The 16,235-nt window shown below is 43.9% G+C and overlaps 1 protein-coding gene across 1 annotated transcript in view; it reads left to right on the forward strand.

Moving 5' to 3' along the window:
• LOC144729839 (stonin-2-like) overlaps positions 1-16,235 on the forward strand; it is a 50,533-nt gene that overhangs the window by 19,069 nt on the left and 15,229 nt on the right. Inside the window, exons 2-4 of the mRNA XM_078610355.1 lie at positions 4,362-6,197; positions 10,169-10,371; positions 11,218-11,288. Of these exons, the coding sequence (XP_078466481.1) occupies positions 4,460-6,197; positions 10,169-10,371; positions 11,218-11,288 (2,012 nt within the window). The 5' untranslated portion in view covers positions 4,362-4,459. The remainder of the gene's footprint in view (positions 1-4,361; positions 6,198-10,168; positions 10,372-11,217; positions 11,289-16,235) is intronic.

Genomic DNA, 16,235 nt, shown 5'->3' on the forward strand with positions numbered 1-16,235 from the left:
AGGTTCAGATAATCCTCACTGATGTTGACCATGAGTGGGAATCGAACTTGGGTGGCCAGGTTCGTAGCGCAATGCGCTAACCGCTACACCACCGCTCCCAAAAATGTACAAGCACCCATACAAATGTATAAACACCCATACACACGCAAAGCTTACAAGCACACAGACACACAGACACACCCAAACTCACACACACATAAAAACCTACACACAAGCTTCCAAATGTACACACACACACTACTCGGAGGCAGGCTGTCAGACAGACACCCTCTGGAGTGTCAGTGGGTGGTTACTCATGCTCAGTCAGGACCCAGTGCGTCCCGTGAGACCCTGGAAAGGTGGTGCAAGGGGCAGTAGTTGTCACTCTAGCCCACTTAACCTGGACCAAAAACCACTCTGAGAACGAGCACATAGGGCGTCTTCTGTTCTTCAGGGCCATACATCGTGCTGAATGACGGCTCTCGGGTGCGCTTCCATTGTGTTTGCGGTCATGCTGCCTTTTGAATTGCTTGCGCAGACTTAGCCCCCAGGGTTGCCCACCACTCAGTGCAATTTCAAGACCGAGCAAGACCCCAACGTGTGAAGTGCTGTGCCTGGAGCTCAGCTGCGTTCACGCATATCGCTGTGTATAGAGTGGAACGTTGCAGCGTTAGTGTTTTATTTGGCAACAGAGTGCACTTTCAGTCGCTACTGTATAGCCTTGCTTGTTTGCAAGACGACGAGTGAATTTGTTTCGGCAAACTTTAATTTAAAAGCGTCCACGGTGCAAAGGAAAATGTCTCGCGGAATGTTTTGAGCGTACAGTTCAGTTGCTGTACGTATGCCAAAGTTTTACAAATATATTACAAATGTAGCATGTGACCGGAGTCTGTCAGCTATGAATACAAAACGAATCTTGCATTGCCGTTGAGAATTATGGGTTATAAAATAAATGAATATTCTTTTCATTCATGGAATAGACATTTCACTATAGGTGGGAGGGATGGTGGCCAATGGGCAAAAATCGTGCCGGGAGTTGCAGCCAATGGATGGGATGCGTCTGAGAGCCGGAGGAGATGGAGCAATGAAATCAGCTCATGTGCAGGTGCTAGATTGATGGTTGTGTCACAGAACCATGACGACCTGGGGAGGCCTTCATCCAGCAGTTTATTAATTATAGCTGATGGTGACAATGAGTGGAACAGGAGGTCGTGGCTTCGAACCCAACCCAGACGCCTGCTGTATATTTGGAGTTTGCATGTTTCTCTCCGTGGTCGTGTGAATTTTTCTCTGGATCCTCCAGTTTTTCCCTCCACATTTAGAAATATGTGTTTAGAGTATTTTTCATAGTAAAGGTTTTTCGGTTAGATCGCGTTATTTATAAATGTGTCGTAACCCTCCACCACCTGACACGGCCAAACAGTAAAAAATGTGTCACGTTTACAAAGGACAAAATCATTCACTTATTTAGCCCACCGGTGTGTTGAAGAGTGAATCAACATCATTTAAAATTTGAGTACGACGTTTCGCTGGTAATTACGTTTAGAGTATTTGGCTGCTGTCAATATCCACACGATAAGTCGCTTTGTTGAGCGATCATTTATGGTCACGTGGCTTCTAAAAAAGAGCTATGTGGCTCAGCGGGTCTTACCTGGTAAAATACAAATTAAATAAGTATATTTGTGAATGCAGTATACAGTAAGATGGGCCCCATCACGTAGACAGAGAGCGCTTGCCAATATCGTCTGCCAACCCAGCAGTATTTGTTTAACAAGCCCGACGCTGCGAATGAGACCATACGTGTTTAAACAAATGCTGCGGGATAATATTGGTCTTGAAATCCCAAAGGCTGTTGGACTAAGATACCGTTTATATTATGTGCCAGGTGGCTCAGCAGTAGAGTCAACCCATCTACCCTACGGGGGTCGATAAAATGAGCACAATGTTTGTGCGGAAGTCAACAGTGGTTGGTCAATGGAGAGACTCGCCCCTGCCAAAGGTTTGTGGAATTTCCACCACTGGCTCTGGGTTGTAAATAGGAGATGGGCATCACCTCTGCTCACTTGAGGATGAAATCACTGACTTTAATTATCCCGTACAGCATAGTCATATAATGCATTACTGCGCAATGTTTTCAGTACCATTAATGTCTGTACAGTGTTACCCTTCTGTAGATAAATTAGTTTTCGTGACATTATTTTGATTTGGCGGTTGCACATTGACATTGAACAGGCAAAACAGATCATTAAGGTGGTCATAGCCATGTAATTTTTGGTAAACGACCGATAGCGTCCCGTGGGTCATGCTGACGTCTTAACACGGGCCGAGTGAGTGTGATGAAACGTGTTTTGTTCACACTACGTCAACACTCCTGGCTGGACCCATATGGCCTCGCGGTCAAGAACTTTATATGCGTGCGTGCGAGGGCCCAATTCTCCCTCCTGACCCGCGTCTCCTCTGCCGTGTCTGGCTTGTTGGCACAACCATTGCAAAAGCGTCGTGGCAAAGCGAATGTTCAGAGTCACAAAGCACAACTTCGGGCTGTTGCCAGGAGCCAGATGACACGCACACACCCAATGCGGGAAAAGGTTTAAACTGTGGAGGATGACGATCGCTTGTGTTTATTTTTACTGGTAGGAACCACCTGATTCCACCAGCCCACAGGGGATTATTGTGTCCGTCCGTCGTGCATACAGAAATGGGTGGGGCTGGGTGGAGAGGGGAGGGGCTGGGTGGAGAGGGGAGGGTGGGGAGGGGCTGGGTGGGGAGGGTGGGGCTGGGTCGGGGGTGGGTGCGGTGGGGCTGGGTGGGGAGGGGCTGGGTGGGGAGGGTCTGGGTGGGGAGGGGCTGGGTGGGGAGGGGCTGGTCATCGCGTGGTGCCCTTATAAAACTCAATGTTTAACCTACACACGCCGGCTTGTGCCCGCCCTCAGAGTCGGGCATATTTGCGGAATACACCACGCCGCCGTTGACCCTGGCCATTGACCAAGCAACCCAACGTTCCTACCAGCTCCCTCCGCAGGAATGTGTTTGAGCCTATCTACGTGACTTGCCTGAGAGACCCAGGAATATGTGGAGGACAACTTACATTATACAATGACGATGACTGTTATTTCTGTATTAGGCGTTTTAGTGATGTATCGATTCATTGATTAATGCAGTTACTGAAGCTCGCGACGCATGCGTGCATGAATTGTGCCTGTAATAATTAATTACCGTAAAAATCATTAAAACGTTGCAACATTAAAAGTAAAATTTAGGCTGACGGAGTGAGCTAAACTGTAGAAAACGAGACGGGGAAAGAAATTGCAGGACAAATGAGATGGCCAAAGCCGAGACAACAAAGTGAACGTTTATTTAATCGAATCGCAACTAGAATCGTGACAATTTGTCGAATCAGTAGTGGAGGGGTTGGTGGTGAATTGAGCAGTATCTTGGTAAAAAAAAAAACTTGATAACCCACATATATACAAACACATTCAACACATATACAAAACTATTCAACGACATCGTGTGGCCTTAAAATAAATAAAAGTATATTATAATATACAACGTTTCTATCAATGACCCTTCATAGCACGTAAATAATGTGCTATGCAGATGAGAATGTGCACCGCTGCCAAAGCTTGCAATCACTCCAATAATTTGTCACATATAAGCAGTACAGTATGTAGAAGAAAACCCATGCGAATTCCGTTGGAACACTTTACGACCCACTTCTGACAGCTTTCATCACAGTATCTCATCTCCCATTTCATGAAAAAAATTCCTTTTCTCAACAAAAGCTTTGCGGGTTATCATGTGTTAAATCTAAATACCCCCCCACGCTCCCTCAATTGTCACACGCTTAATGATGTAATTATCCACGTCCTCGTCCTTCCTGGGAATGTGATGAGCACATGAACCTTGGGTCCCGCCGTAAGGTTAATGTGAAACGATGGGACAAGGCTTGCATGCTGTCTTTCAGGGGCTTATTTATTTATTCTGAGGTTGGTAATGGGTGGGAAGGGCGTTGGAATACAAACAAGCCTTGTGTGTGGTGCTTAGACTGCCCAGGGTGAACATACAGTGGGCACATTTGTACACAATTTGTATGACACCGTGCTTTACGCTATCAAGTGCACTGTGCGGTTACAGAGCGGACGAATTGCATGTAATTCAACACAGTCTGTCCAACTTTGCTCCACATCTAATCATCGTTTGGTGTATTAGCAGAGATTTTTGACATCACATTCCAAGTACTGTACAGTCAAAGGTTTTTTTTTGTGTGGCAAATTGTTTAGCTTTTTTTTACCGTACGAGTATTCACGTTGCAACCAGCTGGGGGGAAGTGTTGGCTTCAACTGTAAACATTTTTGTTTATTTTGTTTTATGTTTTACAGGCACAGAAAATACTGCTTCCGAACACAGTGGCATGTAAAAAAAAGGATTGACTCAGCAACTGGCTCTTTCATTCTGGTAACAAAAAAAATCTTGAACCATGACGACCTCGGCAAATTTTTCAAACTGGGTGACCTTTGATGATGACCCCGGATTTAAAGCTTGGGGCGAGGCCAACCCCGACGGGCATTCATTCGCGGAGCAGAAGGGGAGCGGCGCCCTTGATCTGCTCACGTTTGAGTCTCAGCAAAGCGCCTCCCTCCCCGCGCCATCCACGAGCAATGGGACGTTTCCCACTCCCGTGGCTCAGCAACCATCGCCGCCGCACACTCCGCTCCACCCATCGAATCCATTCCTCATCAATCTATACGACGATGTCCAGCCCTCCACCATAAACCCTTTTCAGTCGTTCTTTGACAGTTTTGAGAACCCGGAGGAGAAGGGAACCGGGCAGCAGCAACAGCAACAGCAGCAGCAACAACAACAGCAGCAGTCTGGTCAAGAGTCGCCGCAACTTCTGTTGAACGGATCCTATCACTCAGAAGACTTAAATGCGTCGGTTGACTCGACAAAGCCTGACCCACACGCCGAGGTCATTGACAAACTTAAACAAATTCAGATTGTGGACTCGTACGCGCAGGAAGATCCTTATTTGTCCGACGAATCTGTTGACACTCCGTATGCTTACTGCCCAGACTTCCCCGAGGTCGAATCAAAAGACGGCTGGCCACTGATGATGAGGATTCCGGAGAAGAAAACGAAGATGTCCTCCCGGCAGTGGGGTAATATCTACACCACCGTCTCTGACGGCCTCCTTATGTTCTACTACGAGAAGGGTCTCGAGAAGCCCTTCAAGGAATTCCAGCTACAGCCCGACCACGAGCTCTCGGAACCCCGGCTGGAAAATTTTAACGAGCTCGGCAAAATCCACACCATCAGGATTGAGTGTGTCTCCTTCAAGGAGAAGCGCAAGTACCCGAGCAAAATCTTGCAGGCCCATGGTGAAACGAGGACGGAGTTGCTCAAGCTGGGCACCCCCGACTACAACGACTTCACCAGCTTCCTTCAGACGATTCGCGATCAGCTGATGCACCTCACAGTACCGCTGGACAGGTGCTCGGTGTACACCGAGGACACCGTGGAAATCGAGGTAGCGGATGAATTTAGGGGCATCTTGAGGAAAGACGACAGCAACTTGGTCAAGCATTCCGTCACGACACACATATATGCCATGGCACTCGTCTCTGGGAAGCCTGAGTGCGTCATCGGCATCAACGACATTGACGTCAGGGGCAAGGAGAGCGTCAACAGGCAGGACATTATTGCGTCTTCGTGCAACAATTGGATCAGACTGCACGACTGTCAATTTCACTCCTGCGTGGATGCTGCCGCCTTTGCCGAGTCAAAAGCAATCAAATTCACGCCTCCGGACGCCTGCAAGATTGAAGTAATGCGCTTCCGGACGGCGTACTGCGAGAAGGAGACTCCGTTTTCTCTGAAAACCGTGGCAACGGTCCGCGGGGCCTTCATCGAGCTGCAGTCGTGGCTGTTGATGTCGCCGGGCTTCTCGCCGAACAGGAACGTCCTGCGGCAGGTGCCCTGCGAGAACGTGATGGTGCGTTACCCCGTTCCGCCGGACTGGGTCAAGATCTTCCGCACGGAAAACTTCATCAAGCAGAAGTCGCTCCTGGCCAAGGTGAACAAGAGCGCCAAGTTCGGCACGACCAGCGTCTCCGGCTCGGAGCCCGTCATGCGTGTGACGATTGGCACGGCGAAGTACGAGCACGCGTACAACGCCATTGTGTGGCGCATCGACAGGCTCCCCGACAAAAACGCCGGTATGTGCAGAGATCGGAAACCACCCTCGATCATCGCTGCTTTCGGTGACTTGCGTATATCGTAAAAAGTTGTTGAAATTATCCTTTATCCAGCCACTGCTCGGGAAAATACCTCAACCCACCATTCTTACACTCTTGTCACAGCTGTTACTTTTGTATCGTTAATTGAGAGTTTCAACCTGCTTTTTTTTAGTGTTGAAACGTATAAATTGTTGGGTGTAATGAAAGGAAGCCGCCTGGTCATGGGCATCCCCTTCATCGGCTTGCACTCGCCGGCATGGAAAAGTATGGTCCAACAAGCCCCCATGGCTGACATGGTGTGGGGTGATCTAGCAGTGGATTGACATAGGGCTGTATATGTTTACAATTACCATACTACGTACACCAATTATGGGATCTAGAAAAAGGGAAACAAATTATTTTTAGAGGTACGGTGACATGAGCGATTTTCGCTATGATAACCTATTTACCTTAACCATTATATACAGTGTGTATGCATACTCCAAAACATCAACGATGATTAATAATAAGCATTCACAGGCCTTTGTCAACTGTCTACTGGATGAAAGATGTTCTACACCGTGTCGGGTCATGGTGGTTGTCGGGTTGGTGAATCGGGGTAGGGGCAGCAATGAGCACTCGTTCATTTGTCACTCGTCACTGATGTTAGTCGTGGCCGGGATATATTTTGTTTGCAGATCACCGGGTCCATTGTACAATGCAGCTATCATTTTGAAACTAATAATTTTGAAACTAAGTGAGGTTTAAAAAAAAAAAGGATTGGTTTTGCTGCATTTGTTTGAAAATAAATCCCCGAAATTGTTATGAAAATGGAAGTGCTTCTCGTTTGAAATTCTCGTCATCATTTCAAAATTATATTAATAATTAAATGTATTCATATATGCATGAAGACTGCACCAAATCTCAGGACTTTGTCAAGAAGATTTTCCCCTGAGGATGTCAACAGATAGGGGCAGTCCTCGACTTATGAACGGGTTACGTTCCTTAGACCCGTTCATAAGTCGATTTTTTCGTATCTCGGAACTCAATATTTTATTGTACAGCACGTAGATCAGTGCCTTAAACATGTGTTACGGTTCAACACAAAAGGGAACCATTGTTTAACTCATAAGAATAAATATTGTACATTTGCAAGTGGTGCAGTAAGAAATACTGCGTCATAAATAAATAGCATAACACGAAAAGAAAAAGCAGCTTTATTTTCACTTACCTCGAGTCCTGATGCTGGCATGCTTGTCACGACGGGCGTTGCACGCAGGATGCCGGGACTCATTACGCCTTGCGGAGGATCACTCCGCCAAAAACAAAATAGTTGCTTTTTGACGAGGATAATACAGTAGGTCTCTTTATTTGACTCTCCCATTCTACGGCTTCGCCCAAGATAACAAGATGGAATGCACTACGTTACTGCATTGCAGAAGGGTGCTCATGCCTATTCTTAGGTTTTTTCGGTAAAGTCACGTAGGTAAAACATCAAAATTAATGAAAATAAAATAAAATAAAAACAAAATCACCAGCTGCAGCTGGTTCGGCTGTGACGGTCCCACCTGATGACGGAGACTTGTGTTGCCTCCGAAACGTCGTGATTTTTGTTTTTATTTTATTTTATTTTCATTAATTTTGATGTTTTACCTACGTGACTTTACCGAAATAACCTAAGAATATGATTCCTTGCAGTCACGAAAGCTTCAAATCTAGAATTAGTGCTCATGCCTGTCACAGTAAATTACTTAAACGGTGGAGCATGTCTTCTTCCAGTGCTATGCTTTTAGACTGACTTAAGTCAGTCTAAGTGTGGATATTCACTTAAGTCAGTCTAAGTGTGGATAATTGCTGATTACCATCTACTGCGCCGAGAATAAAATACTATTTGTATTTGTCTCGTGTCAAAATGCAACTGCACCTCTCGCAAACAGAGGGATGTGCATCACAGAGAAGAAGGAGGTCTGTGTGTGAGCAGTAGTGTAGCGGTTAGCGCGCTGCACTACGAACCTGGCAACCCATAGTTTGATTTTTGCTGACGGCCAACACCAGTGACGATTATCTCCCCTAGGTCGACTCCGCCTCAAATGAGTACCCGGTGCGGTGTGTAAACATCGCCACTCGGGACACAAAGGCGGCCGGGCGTGGTGCTGGCCACCCACCCCCTCCTTCATCGGTGCTCGATAACAGCACTTGCCCTAACAATTTGTTAAGGCTATACGGGAGATCCTTGTCTTTGTATAATATATAGGAAGTTGAATTTATATATATGAGAAGAGACAGACGTTTGAGAAAAGGAAGGTCTTGAGCCTGAACTTTAACAGTGGCAGGGAATCGATAGCCCCACACAACAGGGGCATTAGCGGAGAAGGGAGGAATGACCTCCCACTGTGCAAATGTTGACATTGGGCTTCAGCAGAAGGCCCTAGTTGCCGGAACAGAAAGCGAATGAAGAGCTGGAGTGGTGAAAGGTAGGCAGAGGTGAGTCGATGGAAGATTTTGAAGACTCTCGGGGTAACCTTGCTGCTAATCCAGTAAATGCATCAGAGGATTTTGATGATGGGGTTAAAGAGAATGGGCAGAGGGAATTAAATTAATAAGTGATCTATCGTCATCCTCCTCAGTCCCCATGTCATTGCCATCTTGCTCCGTCTAACAATGCTCTAATCCATCTTGCTCCCGCGCATGAGTTTGTGTCGCCACGATTGCTTCGGGGGTCATGCTCTGGGGCATGTTCCTTCATTTTCCTGCCATTCTGTCACTAGTCTCGCCCATCGGCCATAATCCCTTCAAGCAATGTGTCCTGCCCAAGACAACTTAGAGTTCATAAGAGTCGCCATTGTTTTTAATTGGCACATGTTCTCTGATCCATGTGTCCCTCCTTTATTCTCTCTCTATATCTCCCAGCATGCATCTGGGGGGTGGGGATGACAATGGAAGTCTTGAACACCGCAGCAGTGGCATAGCAATGCTGGTATGGAGCCTGGTGCAAGGAATGAGATGGGGCTTCACGTATCATTTCCCCTCTCTTTGTTGCCCAGCGCCTAGGCTGGGGTTACCACCTATCCTGGTTTCCCCCAAGATTGTCCTCTTGTTGAGGTAGCTAGATATCCTGTACGTCTTTCTGAGAAAATACTGTCACTTAACAATACACCAGCCAAGAAAGTGCATTCACATGGAGCTCTTCCGGTATCGTGAGATATTCTTCTCCTCATGGTATGTCGCATTTGTTTCGCCTTCACAGGTGGTGAAATGTTAACTACCTCTCCTGATATACAGGAGGTCGTGGATTCGATCCCTATGCTGACGCCTGCATATTTGGAGTTTGTATGTCTCTCTCCCCGTGGTTGTGTGGATTTTTCTCCAGGGTCCTCTGGTGTTTCCTTGCATATTTAGAATCGATATGTGTTGAAAATATTTGGTCGCTATAAAGTTCCACACAATAAGCCACTTCTTTGGGCTATAATTTGTGGCCAGGTGCTTCTGAAAAAGTGCTCCATAGCTCAGTGGGCCTTACCTGATGAAATAAAAATACCGTAAAACGTTGGATTGCGAGCATAATTCGTTCCGGAAACGTGTTTGTAATCCAAAGCACTCGTACATCAAAGCACTCGTATATCAGTTGTGATCACGTGACGCTCGGCAGACAAAGCGTACACACGTACTACTCGTATTGCAAGACCTCGCTCGTTTATCAAATTAATATTTATTTCAAATGTTTGCTCGTCTTGTAAAACACTCGCAGACCAAGTTTACTCGCAATCCAAGGTTTTACTGTAGTTCAGTTTTAGTTTAGTTTCAGGTGGCAACCTTATCCTGCGACCCTTCTGCCCATGGGCCCTGGTGCGGTTGCACCACCTGCACACTCGACAGCGACGTCAACCGCACTGGAGTGATCACGAGTGTGGCGCCGACATTGTCAGACCCTTGCGATTGTTGATGCGTCGCTCGCTTTTGCCCGGCGCCAGCGGCCGACCACCCGCACTGCTTCACGTGCCGCCTGGAGCTGGGCTCGGACCAGGAGGTGCCGAGAGGCTTCTTCCACTCGTTGGAGGCGGAGTTTGACATGCAGACCACCACCGCCTCTGGGGCGAACGTCCGCTCCGTGAGCGTGGTGGGGAACGTGGACGCTATCAAGAACATCAGCTACCGAGGGCATTATCGGTACCAGGTACGAAGTGATGGCCAACTCTGGGTTATTCTTGGTTATGTGTTTATGTATGTATGTTGAACTTATTTCGCCAGCGTACATAGCCAACCGTGCTGAACGGAGGTGCTTATGGCTGGATGAGTGAAATTAAGTTAAAGGTGTAGCACTGCAATATTATATTTTTTGTATTACCGAATTGGGAGAATGCATAGCAATCAAGCCTCCCCCCCGCCACCCCGCGCTGTGGAACTATTGCAGACTGTTTGAAACATAGCTATAAGAATAGTGCAAATACGAAATGTGCTGAAGCTTTAATTTTCTTGTCGTGTATAATACATATTAATTGCACCAAGTTATCTCGTATAAAAGATGAAGGCGCAGCCCTGCAATTGCTCGGTCACGCCCCTGCTGGCGGAAGGGTCGCCACTAGAGGGAGCTCGAGAGGAAACCTCTGGAGGGTTACGATTGCTTACGCTTGCATGCTGGCCAGGCATCCTTGAGGGTATAAGAGTGGCCCACACTCTGCGTCACCACACGCAACCTACCGGTCGACTAACCATAGTGTACCCATTTATGCTGCTGGGTGAACTGTGGCGGCAGGATTGTTTCGTTTGGCCGCGCCGTGGGGTTGAATTGGACTGGCGACACCAGGATTTAAAGTACAGTGTGCTAACCCGTTACACCACGGCTGGATGATCGACGATTACCTATCCAGGAAATGGCTTCTGTTGATGTGTGGTGGATCACTTTGAGGAGCCCAGTGCCGGGGTCGAACGACGGTATTTGAGACGGTGGGGAATGGCTTGCTCTGTCACCAAGGTTGCTGTGCTAAGACGAATGCACGCTCTCTTGCATGCCGTGTGCCAGGTGGAAATGGAGAAGAGATGGATCAAGGTGGGGGAAGTGGACGAAGATAAGCCAGGAGAGTGCTCGCAACAGTGAACCCTGGCCATGGCAGGGGGTGTATATTTTGAGGAAGGTGTGCACTTTTGTCGGAGGCTGTTGTGTCACAAGAGCAGCAGCTTTTAACTGACTTCTTAAAATTAAAATGCCATTATTAGTTTCTCCCATAGGGAGACGCTATTATATTTGGTTGGGGACCTTATATATCTATCTCTCTGTACCTCGAACTCTTTCGTCTGCAAATGATCTCCAAATATAAGGTTTATCTCAAAGAGAAACTCTTGACCTTTATTTGTGACGTATCAGAATACAAATGGCTAATATGTGTAGTTTTTTTTACGAAATTGCGCACTTCCGATTAGCGCGGTTGGCTACATATGGCGCGAAAGAAGTTCAACGTACATTCAAAAACATCAATCTTGCACAACCGATAGAGCCACCTAGTGGTGAAATGTTGGTATCGCTTCGTGTGAGATGCGTTGAAAAAGCCGAGTGCGCGTGCACGCACCAAGAGATGAGCGGATAATACTGATAGTTTAAGAAAACGAAAAAGTTAAATACTTTGACAACTAGTGTATTTAAACACTATGTTTATGATTCTTCGTAAATTGTAAATCGCTGCAGCAGCCAAGTGAAAGCAACTCATCAAAGATCCTAGAAGTAGCAGCAGAAATATCTCGAGGTGCAATGCATGGCTGCCTCGTTTAAAATAGATTTAGCTTCTTTTTAACTGACGTGTCGGGCAGTAATGTCTGTAAAACACCCAAAGTCTATCGAAAATTTTACATTAACAAAGAGAGCTTTAATTTAATCCATTAGTGAGTAAGTACATTCTGTCAAAATTCACTCTGGTAGTTATGCTAAGTTTAAAATCTTGGGAGTATGGTCTAATTACTACAGTAATTAAAGCAAATGATGAATGTTGGCTTTTAAAGGGAAAAATAACCCATTGTTAAATTGACAGACACACACACTGGCTTAATGTAACACATTATCCCTTAAAAATGTTAAATAATTATATTTTAAGAAACTTTAATATGTTTGACATATTTTAGCTGGACAGGATCCAGCATTGGGATTTTAAGCTTTTTCTATTCTGTGTGTAATAAAGCTCATGGTAATGGAAGAGTGAAACCTTTATATTGCGTACCATTGTTGCAGCTGGTTGCAGTGTGGTTTTATCCCCTTAATTGCTATTGGGGCCATTCTCTCGTTTTTCCGTTAATGTATTTCTTTGTTGCCAACTGTTCAGCAGACTATTAACAAAATGCAGAGACAATGGATTGCTTCGCTTCATTTTCATTCCAACTGAATTCGTAGGAGAAATAAATCAATAAAAACAGCGGAAGTCGTGTAGAAACTCGAATGTTATTATTTGTTATGTGCCACATTCATTTCTATATATAACAAAAAAAAAACCTTGCTTCATAATATAAGGTATATGTATAAAGTAAATGCGTGCAATAAACTGTATGTATATACAGGGTGCCCATCAATGTATAATTCATTGAAAAATAGACAGCAGTTTGAGCTAGGTTGATTCTATATATGCTCACATTTGTCGTAAAAAACAAAAGGTAAAGGTGCAGCCCTGCAATTACTTTTACAACACTGTGGGTGGAAAGGCCTCCACGAGTTGCCACTCTAGAGAGTCCCCCTAGAGGGTATTTGGCCTACTCTTCCATACTGGCCATGGAAGAGTTGGGAGTATCCACGCGTGACCTGCCCATCAACTAACTGCAGTTTACCCATTTATACTGCTGATGGGACAGATGGGGAGGATTGAATAAACTTGTACACTTGGTGGTGTGTAGATTGTATGAGTCTCATCACTAAACCACCACATATCTGCCATGGCATTGGTGTGACACATTTTGTATTGAGGTTTGTCCCAGATAGTCACCGACATTTCTGGCTTGATATTTTTCAATTCTATCATGTGCTGTTGAAGACATTCATGTGTATTGGTAAATTAAAACCCAAAAAACTGAACCATTAGGAAAATGTTCCCAATATATCAACCACATAGTTGAAAATATTGTGTGTTTTATTATTTAATAATGGATAATATTATGGACACCATGTATGTATGATCTGCAGTAAGGCAAGACTTGATTTTGTTATGTTGCCATAATCAGAAACTGGACATTTACTTTATATATATGAACAGTTTTGCAGTGGGTTATTAAAAGTATCTGCATTCCCAATCGTGAAACTTAATTTTCATTTTAACTTAATGCACTTATTATTATGAGTACAGTACGTAAAACAAAGATTTGAGATAGCGCCCAACAGGAGATTTGTTGTGACTTCTTGGATAAAACGTTTGAACTTAATAGCCTAAAGTTTATTCATCAAATCTTTGCATAACATGAAGTCCCAAGATTAATAAACCTTTCGGAAATCTTGATTAGCAGTCGCCACGCCATATACTGGGGAACGGACTTCTCCACCAAATTTCTTCAAGTGGACTTTTTATTCTTTACACAGGTCAGTTCCCTTTTCCCACACACTTTCGATTGTTCATCACATTGCAGTCGAGCCAATATGTTTAATTGTCAGCTGGAATTTTGCCAAATTAAGTTAAAATGCGAATTTCAAAATGGTGATTTAAAACAGATATTTACATCCAGGGTCAGAATATAAACTCACTGCACTTGAGAACCCAGTTTTTATTCTGGATGGCTGCCTAGAATTTAATCTAGAATCTTGGCAGTGTCAGCTCAGTGTCCTGACCTCCAATCCACCTGGCCATAATCACAGTTGTCACTTTTAACCAGAACATGCAATTTTGAAACACTGCATGAAACATATTAAGTACAATTCATAATTAATTAATTGGTTAGGCCACGTAATGATATGGCCAATATTCAGTACAGATTTCTTAATTTGTTTTTAAATTTGTGCCAAATGTCATGAGTTTAATCTTGTTTATAAAGAATATTTTAGTGCTGCATATTCGTTGGCCTCTAATTCCCATTGGGCTTCTAATATTTTCATATAAAATATATAATAAGTTGTGTTGAGGATAATGACGTGCATAGGCTATATTCTCCATGTATTCAGCATGCTCTGCAGATGCTATATTCCTGACCAAATATAGAAATGTAACTTTATATGTTGCATAAAATTGTCTTACTTTTGTGAGAATATATTGATTCTTAACTTAAGCATTAAAGGCATTTCATGGACATTTGATGTTTAGAGGGTGACCTCTATCTGCATTGGCGTCTACTACCAATGCAGTCGTCCTTTCTTGGGCCAACTTTGCTAAATATTTGCTGCCATAAAATAGAACATTCCTCATTGCAATGCACATTTTTTTAAAATACATAACTGGTTCTTTCGCGCCCTCTAGTGGATGAATTTAAACAAGCACGTTTTAGAAATGTTCAGCCATGGAGTTGTGGGCAGTCTCAATTCTTTGGTGGTCGCTCTGATGTTTGACATTGGACATACGTTGGGGTGGAATGATGGTGCATTGGTTCGCGATGTATGCAATGAACTCGGTGATTTCAGTTTGATTCTCGCCACGGCTAACATGAGTGAAGAGTGATATCTGAGCTGGTTCTGCAACCCTCATTTCATGGACATGCCAACAAGGCATACGTCGGCTTTTATCCTGCATCGTTGTCGACAAAGAGATGTAAGTTTAACACGTAGGCTTTCGCGACCAATATTACTCGAAAAGTTGTAAATGTTGTGGTTTCACGCTTCAACACACCGGTTGGCTAAAGCAGTGAACTATTTGTCTTTTGTCAACGTGACACTTTTTTTACTGATTGGCCGTGTCGGGTGGTGGAGGGTTACGACACATTTATAAATAACGCGATCTAAACCCAAAAACGTTGATTATGAAAGAGATGTAAGTTAATAGTTGTAATTGGCATGTTATAGAACGTTTGAGACCTAATTTGTGGATACCTCATTAAGTATACTTTAAGACAATATAATAGGTAAGGTATATTTTCGTATTAAAACACCAAACAATACTTTAAAATTATTATCTTAACTACTGATAAAATTACTGCCCTGGCCTATAAGTGATTTTCATTTATAGGCCCCCCTTGCCTCGAAGTATTTTTCATTATTTGCATCAAATCCAGATTGCCTCTCCAAAATTCCCCTAGACTGCCTTGATATTTGTGTGTTTGATAAAAAAAATAAAAAAATTTATAGTCCAGGATATTTTTTGTATAACATAAGCCATGCCTTACTTGTGTTACACAGTGGTACCATTGCTTTTTTTTATTCAGTATAACCGATATAAAGGTATGCATCTTGCACTTTCCTGGCAAACTTGTGTTTTATGCTGCGGTTGGGTGCATTCACTATTGTGCATTGATATCTTTTTTTGGCAGTTGCAGTTTAATGCGTTTTTTATATGTAGGAAAGTAGGTTCAGTATAGTACACTCCTCTCCAGTTTAATTGCTAGTTTCCTTGACAATCTGCATTGAAAGTAATAGAATTTCACTCGTCGAATCACAACAAATGTCAAGTTTGTGGTAACTTTGGGATTATAAATATATTTAACAATGCGACTGTGCAGTAAGTACAAAAGCAGATTATTGTTTTACCAAGATACAACAAATATTGTACAGTGATTAACACGAGGGGAGGCAGAATGTGTACCTTTTGAGTTTCATGTGAAAACTATGCTGTGTTAACATTCCAAAATAAAATTGTAACTGCTATGAAAGTTGTTGGTTTTCTTGGTGCGAAAGAAGTTCTACATACATACAGATGGGACAGTTTTATGTCGGTGTACTGTATTATTAGTGTCCATTCTATTTCTATCTCATGAATTAGAAGTGGACACAGTACTCCATATGCTTAATACTGTATGTACTACATTTTATGTCATGTGCAATGCTTCAAATAAGATTGCAAAAATGTATATGCAAAAAACCATCAGCATTTCATGAAGAGGTGCATTGTGGTCCTCTTGTCTTCGATCAGCATCAAAATAAATTTGAGAAAA

This window comes from Lampetra planeri, chromosome 33 (assembly GCF_965212315.1).
Source record: "Lampetra planeri chromosome 33, kcLamPlan1.2.h2, whole genome shotgun sequence".
Lineage (NCBI taxonomy): Eukaryota > Metazoa > Chordata > Hyperoartia > Petromyzontiformes > Petromyzontidae > Lampetra > Lampetra planeri.